This window comes from Rattus rattus, chromosome 15 (assembly GCF_011064425.1).
Source record: "Rattus rattus isolate New Zealand chromosome 15, Rrattus_CSIRO_v1, whole genome shotgun sequence".
Taxonomy (NCBI): Eukaryota; Metazoa; Chordata; class Mammalia; order Rodentia; family Muridae; genus Rattus; species Rattus rattus.
In genome coordinates, this window is record NC_046168.1 from 12,581,022 (window position 1) to 12,593,905 (window position 12,884).

Below are 12,884 nucleotides of genomic sequence, written 5' to 3' on the forward strand. Positions count from 1 at the left end.
CTATTTGTAGTAACTCATGTCTGCACCAGTCTTTTAGACCTGTTCTCCCTTTCCTGGCCACAGGTTCATTTACCCACCACTCTATTTTTTTTAAATAGATCTTTGTATCCATTACTGTTTATGCTATTTAAGATTTCTACGTGCATGTCAGTTAATCCAACAGATACTGCCTTTAAGATCTTCAGCTCACTCCTTCAGTATTCCAGCACTGATGTAAGTGCATCTCAGATGACATTTCCAGACTTCTAGAAACTACTTAGCATATTAAATTGAGAACAAGACAGGGCATCTTTTTTAAATATTAATTTTTCTTAAAAACACCAAAGGGGGTTGGACAGATGGCTCAGTGGTTAGGAGCACTGACTGCTCTTCCTTAGGTCCTGAGTTCAATTCCCAGCAACCACATGGTGGCTCACAACCATCTGTAATGGAATCTGATGCCCTCTCCTGGTGTGTCTGAAGATAGCAATAGTGTACTTATACATAATAAATAAATATTTAAAAAAAACCAAAGGAAAAGAATCTTAAGATTTAGTTTCTTCACAAATAAGTGTGATAATTCAAAGTATTAAATAATCAACTACAAATAATGGAATACAATTAAAATTTCAAGTTCAAACAGGAGACTTTGGTGTAAATGTTCATAAACAGAGCGCAGACAGAGCCTGCTACACATCTACTATCCCCAAGAAAACCTAGGATGCCTCCAACAATCCTGCTGGGAGGCAGTCTCACCTCAGAACTGTCTCGTTCTAATTAAGCACGTGAAGGCTGTAACTCTGTAACTATCTGTGATTTTATCAGGGAGGGAGCATAGTAGCTGGCACAGGATATGCCCAGCAGATACAGCCTAACCACTAAGCTGAATCCTTTTGATTCAGTGCTGTTCTCTCTCTGCGGGCACCAGTAACCATTTAATTATTTAGGACACTGCTTATGCATCCCTGGAGTTAAATACACAATGATCAACAGCTAGTGCTGCCGTTAGAAAACTAACAGTCAGGAGGAGAAAATAACCTGTTGTCCACTGATCGTTGCCACAGGAATGGCTGAAGCCTGAGGGATGCTGCTCTCCATGGTAACAGTAACCTGTCCTGGAACTTTCGGGGGAAGTGACATGGTAGAAGGGGGAGCAGGAGCAATGGGACGGCTCGGCATGGTGGGCTTCGGGGATGGCTGCAAATAGAAAAGTGCAGGAAACGTGTCAATAGCTTTGCCTAGAGGTGCACTTCAGTTTAACAGCACACACGTCCAGTCGCAGAGGCGTACAAAATGAGACAGGCAGCACATGGCTCACCTGTCAGCACAGCTCTTCTGCAGAACTACTGGTGGTTTATAGAACAGAGGACGAAATGTCCAGACAAGCTAAACGTCTTACTCAGACACAGAAAGTACAAAGCAGAACTGGGGAGAAAGCCTGGATCTGTACTGCTCACACTACATGCCTTGTCTTCTACACAATTCTGCCTCTCACATCTGCACAGAAGTAAACAGAACTCTCAGTAACTAAAACATTAACCCAAGTAACACAGAGAGCAAGCTCAGATACCCCCGAGTGAGTCAGCTTCTAAAGCAAACCACGGGAAAGAGTTCCAAGATCAAACTCACTTAGCATATATGTAAGCTGAGCAATTATCAACATTATACCACAGAATCAAACATGGTGGCATCACCTACAATCCCAGTAAGTGGGGGGCAGACCCAAGAATACGGTCCCAAGTTTGAGGCTAGGTTGGTCTACATGGGGAGTTCCAGGACGGCCTGGATTATAGTATAAACTTCATTTTAAAACAAATAAGCGAATTGATAAAAAAAATACAACAACAAAAAAGGGTAACAGAAAACTCCTGTGACGACAAGTGCCCAGGACACCCTCATCACTGCAGACGAGTACACCTCTACATTACAGTGAAGACTGAACTGACAGCCAGAGGGGAAAAGCTGAGGAAGCACCCTAGGACCCAACCTAAGACTCGGATAGCTTTGCTCAAGGGCAAGCTGTCTCCAGCTGTGGTTCACCGTGAACTTTAAACTGTTACCTTCATAAGTCCTTCCGAAAAAGAGAGTGGGACTGCTGGTGTCAGGTGTGCTGGCGGGGCTGTCACTGCGACAGGAGTGGCTGAGGCGACAGCATGGTGTGCGGGCAGCATCTGTACCTGTGGATAGGGCCTTACCACAACTGGCTCCTGCTTCTCTTCCCGGGGCGGCAGGGAGCTGCTAGGGCCCACGTGCTCCCTGGTACCAACATCAGCATCTCGGCCAGCCTCCTCGTTAACTAGTGAAGATATTAGGATGAATAGTACAGTTCTTTCTAAGAGTAGTCAGTATAAAACAGAGTAGCCCTTGCTGTTAAGGTCAGGACTGAAATAGTGATCAATTCCTCGTGATGCTGTTTTCTTTATGGAGAAAGGGTCTCACCACTGAAGTCCAACCAAGCCTCTAATTTGTGATCCTCCGGTCTTGGTCTCTGGGTTACATGTGTACGTCACGACCAATTCTCATGTAGGGCTTTCCAGAGTCTTGTTATATAACCTGGCGACTTGGAACTCACTATGTAGACCCATCGAAACCCAAACTTGCAGCAATCCCCTGCCTCGCCTGATTTCTGACAAATGTTAACTCTCTCTCTCTCTTATAACTGCTTTTGCTTTCATGTACTACATGTATGTACACCTGATGCCCGTAGAAGCAAACGTGGGCTTCAGACATCCTGGAACTGGAGTTAAAGGTGGCTGTGAGCTGGGAACCAGACCCAGGCACTTGCAGAAGCAGAAGTGCTCTCAAGTGCTGAGCCATCTTTCCAGCCCCTTTTTAGGCCTGTCCTCGTGGAAAGTGGAGCCAAGAGACGGAATTGTGGGATAAGAACACAGGATCCTGACAGTCACTGACAGTAGCTCCAATAGGACCCGGGGGAGATGGTGCAATGGGAAAAGGCACCTCCTGCCAAGCCTGACTGCCTGACTGATCTCCAGAACTGCACAGTAGAAGGAGAGAGCGACACCTGCAAGTTTCCCTCTGACTCACACACATGCGCACTGATAGACAAAATTAAACGAAAACTCTCAAATAGCTGAAAGTACACTAAGGATATACTACAATTCCATTGTTTTCTGAGAGAATGTTTAACTCTGTAGCCAGGCTGGTCTCTAATTTGTGATCCTCCTGTCTCAGCCTTCTGAGTGTTGAAAGATACTTGCAAATCTTCTTCAAGATAGTCTTACTGGGCAAACCAAACACTCCTAAGTGTAGGTTCTATGCCCAACAGTAGATGGCCAACACAGACTCAATGGCCTATTCAGAGGTTGTCTCATAATAGTAAGTCAAGGCTCACCACCCCACCCCCACCCCCCTCGCTCCTGACACCTTATAGGTCCTTTGTGGATATGTATTATGCAGGTTTTATATTTTTATGATTCATATATATGTGAATTGGTTTCTCTGCATCTATATGCATTTTTTGTACTTTTTTTTTTTTTTTTTTTTTTTAAAGATTTATTTATTTACTATATATAAGTACACTGTAGCTGTCTTCAGACACACCAGAAGAGGTCATCGGATCTCTTTACAGATGGTTGTGAGCCACCATGTGGTTGCTGGGAATTGGACTCAGGATCTCTGGAAGAGCAGTCAGTGCTCTTAACCGCTGAGCCATCTCTCCAGCCCCTTTTGTACTTTTCTTTGGCTGTTTCCTGTTTGGTTGTTTTATATTTATTTTATTATTATTATTCCTCAGAATTCTGTTTTCTAAGAAGTGACAGAGAGGGTCATCTGGAAGGGAGGGGAGGGCAGGTGGGGAGAAACTGGGAGGAATGGTAGGACTGTAATCAGAATCCATTAACGAGGGCTGGAGAGATGGCTCAGTGGTTAAGAGCACTGACTGCTCTTCCAGAGGTCCTGAGTTCAATTCCCAGCAACCACATGGTGGCTCACAACCATCTGTAAAGAGATCTGATCCCCTCTTCTGGTGTGTCTGAAGACAGCTACAGTATACTTATATATAATAAATGAATAAACCAAAAAAGAATCCGTTAATGAAGAAAAAATGATTTTCAATAAAGGAAAAAGCAACCCTGTGAATGCTGAAGAACACTGTTTTTTGGAAGATATCCTACAAAAGACTGCTTTGTTTAGGAATGTATCTAAGGGTTCTACCTGCAGGCTGGAAGAGGCCATCAGATCACATTATAGATGGCTGTGAGCTGCTATGTGGTTGTTGGGAACTGAATTCAGAGCCATCTCTCCAGCCCCTACATCTGTTATTTTCAATGGAACATTGTTGATACTCCATTAAATGTGAATTTATTCTGCTGACAAGATTGATAAATTCAATATTATACATTAAAGATGAACTTCATTTAGTCAAAAATGTTTAAGTCACTGTTGTGTAGTAATTTCCTCTAGACAAACCTTTTCATCTTTAAGAGATGCTCTTAAGACACCAGATGTTCTATGGGGAGGTGAAACATTACATCCTGCATCTCAATAAGCTCAGGAAGTAAACAATTCAAAGGTTTCAGGAATTCCCTGAAATTGAGCAGACTCACAGGTCCCTCCTTAAGTACAAAGGAGCTCTAAGGCCTGCTGAGGCATTCTCAGGAGCGACATCACCACAAACAGGCGAGCAGCCAGGCTGCCTGCAAAGGACACAGGCCAACCTGCTGTTCTGCTGGTAGGATGTGCAGTGTGCTCTAGTTTCCAGCTTTTGTACGCTGTCTAGTCACATATGCTGGGGTGGGCTTTGGTGATGTAGCTGTCTGAGTCATTTCTGCTCCTGTAAGGAACTCTTCCCCATATAAGTCATCCCAATAAAGTCATGGGTTCAATGTGGACTATAGTGGTATTCTTACTTTGGCTTTCCATGGATTTCCTCTGTGTGTTTCCTAGATGTTTGTTCATGCCTTCCCAGGAACAGTGTCACACAACACTTGGGTGAATCAAGGGCAGCCTGGGCAACTTAGTGAAACTTGGACTCAAATGTAAAAAGTTACAGAATGTTGGGGGCCTGGCTCAATGGCAGGTAGGTACTTGCCTGGTATGCCTGGGGTCCTTGGTTCAGTCCCTAGACCCAAAAACACAGGGGTGGGAGGAAAAGGAAGAAAGAGACAAAGTAAAGAGGGAAAGGAGGCATTCCATCTATGCCCTGACTTGGAGAACATACATACAAAGATGAAATGTGCTTCTCACTGTATAGATACTCTCTCTTTTGCGTTTTGGACTACCAGGACACACAAGCTATTGAAAAGTTAAGACAACGCAAAAACAGCTAAGCACAATAATACAAGCCTATAACCCAGAGGCTGAGACAGGAGGATTGCTGCCAGTTTGAGGCTAGCCTTGCAAAACACTGCTTTAAGCACTATACTCTGAAGGCAGAGCTCCAGGAGTTTGAGGCCAGCCTAGCCCACATAGGTCTCTAGGCAAGAGGTGTATGGCGATACCTTGTCTCTCAGTACATAAAAAACGAGGGTCAAACACAGCACAGCGAAGGATGATCGCTTGTGAAAATACTAATTCACATTTGGCTGTTTTTCTGTGTTTAGGTTTTTTGAGACAGGGTCTCAGCAGCAGTCTGGCCTGGAACTTATATAGCTTAGGCTGACCTTGAACTTGCAATGTCTTGCTTGAACTTGCTTATTGTTTCCTAAGTGTCAACATCAGAGGTGTACACTCCCGTACCCAACTTCACAAAGTACCACCATGCTTAATTTTCATAACATAAAACATTTACTTAAGCAGAAAATTTAAGTTATTTGGAAAATTGTATAGAAAAAGATCCTTCCATGAAAATCTATACACCAAACATGCTATAAATTAATGTTTCAATACCATCTTTGGACACTTGTCACCTCTTTTTAATTTGGTGTGGACTTTTATTTAACTAATTTTCAATTAAGTGTAGCCTACATGAAGGGAAGTGAATATGGTTCAATGGACTTTCACAAAGCGAAATCACTCAACGTGCCAACACCCAGTTAAAAACCAACACAGCACTGGCTGCTACTTGGAGCTTTATGTAACCAAATTTATAAGAAATGTATCTTACTTCCTTTACTTACAGACAAGACTGATGTCCACTACTGACAGGAAATGTTCATCCTTAACGAAGTTACAAGTTATCTATCTTAATGCTAAGGGACATTTAGGATCGTTTTCAAGCTTTGCTATGGTAATGGTGGTGCTATAAACAGTCCACTGGATACACTGTTAAGTAACAGATGTCACTATAACATCTATGGCATCTTTGGGGGGTGTATAGTATATGCACATGTGTGCAGGTGCTATCACGTGTGTTGTCTCTCTGGAGGCCAGAGGTTGACAATGAGTGGCCTTTCTCCATTTCCCTCCATCTTAGGTTCTGAGACAAGTAGAGTTCACAGCTCACCACTTTGGCTAGAGACCCTGGGATCTGCTTGTCTCTGTCCCCCAAAACCGGAGTTATAGGCATGTGGCCACAAGCCCAGCTTTTAACATGGGTATGGTGAATCTAAACTCAGGCCATGCTTATGCACCAAACGCTTTACACACGAAGTCATCTCCTTAGCTCCAATGGACTACATCATTTGTAAAATGCTATGTAACTTTACTGTAGTCTTTAAAACCACTGCATTCCTGATGACGATTTTTCATTATCCCCAAAGTCTTGGCTAATAAATTTTTCAGGAAAATGCTTCTCAAAGAACAAGAACTAGATTTAATAATTCTTATTTTTTTGAAGCTTTTTAAAAAAGCATTATTTTAAAATTATGTATATATGAGTGTCTGTGCACAATGTGCACAGGATCCTTTGGAGTTCTGAAGAGGGTATCGGATTCCCAGGAGCTGGAATTAGTTACAGGCAATTGTGAGTCACCTGGTGTGGGTGCTGTGAACTTAGCTCAGGTCTTCTACAGAAGTAGCAACTCTTAACAGCTGACTCTTCTCTCCAGCCACAAGTCTATTTTCTATTTTACATAAGTAACTTGATTCTCCTGGAGCACTCAGAAATCCTGCAATTAGGATTTGTATAGTCACTTGACTGAGGAGTGGCATTATGAGAAGATGTGGCCCTGTTGGAGGAGGTGTGGCGTTTTAGAGGTTTGTGTCACTGTGGGTGTGGGCTATAATACTCTAGTCCTAGCTGCCTAGAAGCTAGTATTCTGCTAGCAGCCTTTAGATAAAGATGTAGAACCCTTAGCTTCTCCTACACCATGCCTGCCTGGATGCTGCCATGCTCCCGCCGTGATGATAATGGATTGAACCTCTGAACCTGTAAGCCAGCCCCAATTAAATGTTGTCCTTATGAGAGTTGCCTTGGTTATGGTGTCTGTTCACAGCATGAAAATCCTCACTAAGACAACTGTTAACTAGTTCATTCATGTTCCTCTGGTACCAATTCTCTCTCTCCTGTTCCCTACTCCCTAGACATTAAGAACTTGCTCTGCCATTAGAGCTGTCACGTCCAGGATTCTACACAGAGAAGCACCATGTGTGGTTCTTCTTTCCCTTAGTATACTGTCCCACTAGAGCTCTGCTGTACACAAGAGCAGTCCACCAAACAGACCGTGTGTGTTCGCTTATCTAGTCACCATCTGATGAACGTCTGCATGTCCCCAGGCCCTGGCTATCAGGAACAAACATTTTATAAACATCTGAGCACAAATCTTTACATAAGCATATACTTTCATTTCACTTTAAATACTGAAGGAACAAGACTTGTCAGTTTTGAGTTGTGTTTAATTTTTTAAGATTCTGCCAAACTGTTTTCCAAACTGACAGACTGCTAAGAGCTCTACTGTCTCCTAGTCACACCAATGCGTGGTCCTCACCATTCTAATTCTAGTTACCCTGGGGATAGACGTGGCTTCAATTTTTATTGTCCTGAGGATGAAAACTGCTAAGCACCTTTCATGTACTTCTTCTAACAGTTTTTCTTAGTTGGATATCTATTGAGTAGACACGTTTTTTCTAACAATTAAAAAATAGGCTGTTTATTATTATTTATCTTTTTATAATTTAGATAAAGGAGTTCTTTCTACATCTGGGATATGAGTTGCTACAGATACAGTTATTAAAAAATACCCTTATTTCCTTTGTTTGGGGCAACCCTTTTGATATTGGTAATGATGTCTTTTGAAATAAGATTATTTTTAATTTATATCAACTGTTATTTATTTTGGTTTTTCAAGACAGGGCTTCTCTGTGTAACCTTGGTTATCCTGGAATTTACTATGTAAACCAAACTAACCAGGAACTCAGAGATCCACCTGTCTGTGCCTCCCAAGTGCTGGGATTAAAGGCGTGTGCTACCACAGCCCGAGCTACATCCTGAACATGCTTCCATTCATTTTCAACAGAATCTCGAAGCATTAGCTATTTCTACTTCCTAACTTTGAACATATACTTTAATTCCTGGCATGCTTAGGACCCCCAAATTACCTCTTGTGAAACAAAAACATGTGTGACTACTTAGGTGAAACTCTCCTCTCTTCCTCCAGCCTCCTCTTTCACTGTGCTGAGGGTCTTATATATTCCAGGACAGCGGAAGATGCTGGGTACCCAGGGATGACCTGGGATTCCAGATCCTCTTGCCCCTGCTTTCTAAGAGTTGTGGTTATAGCATGTACCACCATATCCCATTTTTGTGGTGTAGGGACGGAACTCAGTGTCGGTCTGCTCAGCGAGCACTGAGAAGTGAGTTGCACTGACAGCTTCTGTGGAAAGGAGCTGCATTTCTGATGATCACGCAGCTCTCACGTCATGTTGGACTAGTTAGTCCTAGACTTCACACTGTTGGACTGGTTAGTCTTAGATTTCACACTTTGGAGAATAAATTTAATTTACTTAAGAAAATAAAAAGAACAATAAGACAAGTACTGATGTGAGAAATGAAGAGGTAGACTGCTCATGAAAAATTTCAAAAAGCTATAAGATCTGAGCTGGGTCTTGAACTCTGTACAGAGTAGGAGCATGGAGTAAACTAGGAAAACTGTCTAGGAGAGAAGGATTAGGCTTGACTAGCATCAAGACTGACACTGCAGAGATGATCTTCTTTTCTTTTTTCCATGAGAAACTCTCATTTTTTTTTCTCTTCAAAAAACAATATTCTTAGCTCCATCTTTTTAAATTACCATTGTGAACATTTGCCAAAGGCAAAATATTGTCACAAGTTTTTTGGGGGAAGGAGTGTCTCACTCACATAGCCCATGGCCTTGAACTTGCTTGGTGGCTACACTTCTTTAAACTGGTTAGCTTTCTTCAACTACACGAGTGCTAGGATTACAGGTGGGGTTCGCTATGTGTAACAAGAAATAAAGAACTCTAGGTGGCTGTACAAGAAGTTGATACACCGTGTGCTATCCCTGACGGCAGTGCATGCTGATGAAGTTCATGAGACACTGGATCTGTAACGCTGTAGAAAATAAAGGCAGCAAAGACACCAGAAAATGAAGGATGAATCCTCAAAAATCTGGACAGGAAGAAAGGCTGTGCTATAGGTAAAGTGGGAGAAACTCGAGACCATGGACACCAGAAACATTATACGCAGGAAAACCAGTGCACACTGTAGCTTAAAGTAACAAACAAGTCTGTAATTAAAAACTAAGCACGAAGTAGTCAAAGCAGCAGGAATGAGCTCAAATGGCATCTAAGGGCCACAGCTCACGTGGATAAAACCAGCCAGGCATGGTGGGACAAAGGCGATCCCAGAACTGCCTTGAGGTAGGAGTATCTTGAGGCTAGCCTGAGGTGAGAGACAGAGACACCTCAGCCTTTGGCTGGAGGGATGAGTGAACAGTAGCACTTGCCACTGGGAAATAAGATACAGCCCAGAAAAGGACTTCACTTCGGCTTGCAATATACACTTAGAAAACAAGACCTGAAGATTGCTCACTGGCTTTGATAATTCTTTGAGAGTGCAAGGGGTTTATCTGGTGCATTTTAGGATGTCTAGTACTTCAGTTGTGACGATCACAAATGTCTCTAGACATTGCCAATTCTTATAGAATATCACCCACCACTGGGAATCACGATCCACAGCACTCAAAGGATATGTTACAAATAAAAACCAAGTGTATGTATACTTTTCAACCCTCTTTCCAGGGCTGGGGCAGTAGCTCATTCAATAATGTGCCCATTAGCCTAACTTCCTCAGAGTTCCAGTCCCAGTGAGCCACCCTGTATCAAAAAGCAAGGAGGACAGTTCCTGGGGAAGCACATCTGAGGTTGACCTCTCACCACACATGCATGAACACATGAACACGAACACATATGAACACACACACACTCTTTGCCTCTCCTAATCTTAAGGTCCTAAGCAGAACTTCACACTCACTGCTGGGTTCTCTCAGGCACCATCACCACACCTATACCCCAAGAGAGAATTAAATGTAACATACAAATACATTTACAAATGGTTCTTATAAGCATGGTTTACTAAAGTTGCACACTTATCCTAGCATATATAAATGATTAAAAAAAGAGGGAAAATGCCTTATTTTAAAAGTGTATTCACAATCCTTTCCTCAAAGTCAATGAAATAGTAATATGAGAAGAAATTTGCTAATTTGAAAATAGTGACATTCTTCAAACAGGCAGCAATGAAGAAGAACTAGAACAGGTCTCACCGGTGGCAACTTGGTTTATCAATCCTGTGGAACCACTGCTTGCAATCTGTGAGGGTGCCTGGCTAAGCCCAGGAGAAGGGGTTCCTAATCGAGGAAACTGCTGAGAACTCATTTCCGCCTGCAAAACAAGCCAGACTATGATAACCAGATTCTGAAATTAGGACCAACATGGAGAGATCAAAGCATCTTTAGTACCCATGACATCTCTCAGAAAAATAAATATAGCTTCATTTATCTAAAATGTTAGTTATGATCAATGGACTTTATGTTCTAAGGCTAAATTAAGAATGACAGACTATATACAAATGTTGGAGGCTACTATAACCTTCCAAAATACTTTTAGATCGCTACATTTAAAAACAAAAAACACTGAATGTTACATAGCCGCCAAATGGTACTTTAACCATAACCACAGACTATCTATGTACAATATTTGTGGAAAATAGTATGGCTCCTTTAAATACTAAAGCCTCACACCAAGGTAAATAGAACCATAATTAGTATGTCATAATGCTCAGCCCCAAGAAAGGATTGGAAATCTTACATTAAGATGCTTGCAGAATCCTCAAACGCTTTTCCGTAAAGGCCTCCACCATTTAAGGATTTCCTTTCTTCCTCATCACGGATAACCAACCCCCCCCACCCCCACCCGAGACACTGGTAGGATTCGAGAACCACGGTCTCTAAAATTGTCTTCCACTTTTTTCTTCGGAGTCAGGCTTCGCCGATCTCCTCTCTACCCCAGTTATCCCCATTTCCCCTCCGAGATCCCAGGACACACACGTTTCCAGACACTCCGGGTGTCGAGGTTCTGTCTCCCGGGGAAAACGTCCTACGGAGCTCTCTCGGCTAGATAAGCAGTGTGCCCTTTTATATGTGGCCGCCACGAAGGGCTCGAGGGGCTCTGCAGGCACAGAGGGAACGCAATTCGGAACGCGTCCCCGGGCCGCCTCAGCTCAGCCCGCCCGCCAGCCACACTCACCCTACGGCCAGCCGCCGCTCTGCTCCTAGTCCTCTTACCACCCAACCTACCCCTGCCTCCTCCGCCCGCTCATTGGCCAGACGCTGGGTGCATCACTGTATACAGCACCAATCCGCAGCTGCCTGCGCGTTCTGGGTCCGCCCCGCCCTCTCACCGGCTGTCAGCCAATAAGACGCCAGTCTCGCTGGGGGCGGGGAGCAGCCTAAACTTCTTGGCTGGGCCAATAGAAGGGAGAGATAGGCGATCCCTGGCAAGAAGGGCGGGGATCCGGGAGGCCCCGCCTCGGCAAGGGTCTGAAAGCGGCGGGCGCAGGGCCCGGATGTGGAGAGTCACTTTAAACTGCTCCAGAAGCCAAACTCCCTAGGCCGTCCTCCTTCCCGCTGACTTCCCTGCGGAGGCCCGCGTCCGCCACGCCCCCACGCCCGGAGCTGCCCACCCCTCGGTGTTTCTCGTCCTTCTTCGTACCGATCACCCGGACCCTGCTGCAGACTCAACCGCTCTGCCTAGCTTGCTAAAGAGCTGGAATAAGGACCGCAAGAGCTGTGACGGTTCTGTCCTTTTCCAGGGACCAGCACCGGGACTGGCCATGCAGTCCCGCCCCCTCGACTCCCCCTCTCCCTCCCAGCTCTCGTTCCGCCATTACCTGGGCGCGGCCACGCCGTCTATAGCTTGCTCTTGTGTGCTCTCCGCCTTTGGGGCTAATGTCCCCCGGCTCCGGACCGGCAGCCGCAGCCGCAGCCGGGACGATAGCACTCTGTCCCCCACCCCTCACTCCAGCGGGGCTGCTTCCGCCGCCGTAACGAGACTTTCGCTTACTGGCTGCAACAAACCCCGCCCCTCACCCAGGCAGCCACTCCTCGCCTGAAGAGAACAGGACGGCACTTGGTCCCGCCTCTTGGAGCCGCAGAGGCTTCTAGGAAATGTAGTCACCAGCCCTAAGAAGGCGGGGCTTGGGCAACTCGACGCGGGCTTCACTGTCCTTAGCAGTCAAGTCTGAAGACTGTTCTGCCATTTCTTTTGGGGTTTGAGCCGATAAAGGATTCCACGCTTTCGCCTGAGCAGGAAAGCACTCGGTTGAATTTTACCACGGTGGTGGAGGCAGTGGGACGGGAAAAGAGTAAAGGAAGATGATTGTGGCTGCCCCGGGAGCCCGCCGTATCCTCATTGATCCCGTCTCCCTTTGCTGCACATAGGATTGGGTCTTAGTATCCTGGATCATTGGGGTGGCTGGACCCCGCTGGAGCCGAACACCCTCCTGGATCGTGCTCAGTGCACACAATTGGATAAGGCAGCTCTACTCT

The 12,884-nt window shown here is 44.7% G+C and overlaps 1 protein-coding gene across 1 annotated transcript in view; it reads right to left on the reverse strand.

Moving 5' to 3' along the window:
* Sap130 (Sin3A associated protein 130) overlaps positions 1-12,387 on the reverse strand; it is a 75,548-nt gene extending 63,161 nt beyond the window's left edge. The window contains exons 1-4 of the mRNA XM_032885348.1: positions 12,227-12,387; positions 10,602-10,719; positions 2,040-2,275; positions 1,018-1,176 (exon numbers count right to left, since the gene is read on the reverse strand). Of these exons, the coding sequence (XP_032741239.1) occupies positions 1,018-1,176; positions 2,040-2,275; positions 10,602-10,713 (507 nt within the window). The 5' untranslated portion in view covers positions 10,714-10,719; positions 12,227-12,387. The remainder of the gene's footprint in view (positions 1-1,017; positions 1,177-2,039; positions 2,276-10,601; positions 10,720-12,226) is intronic.
* Between the last annotated feature and the right edge of the window lie 497 nt (positions 12,388-12,884).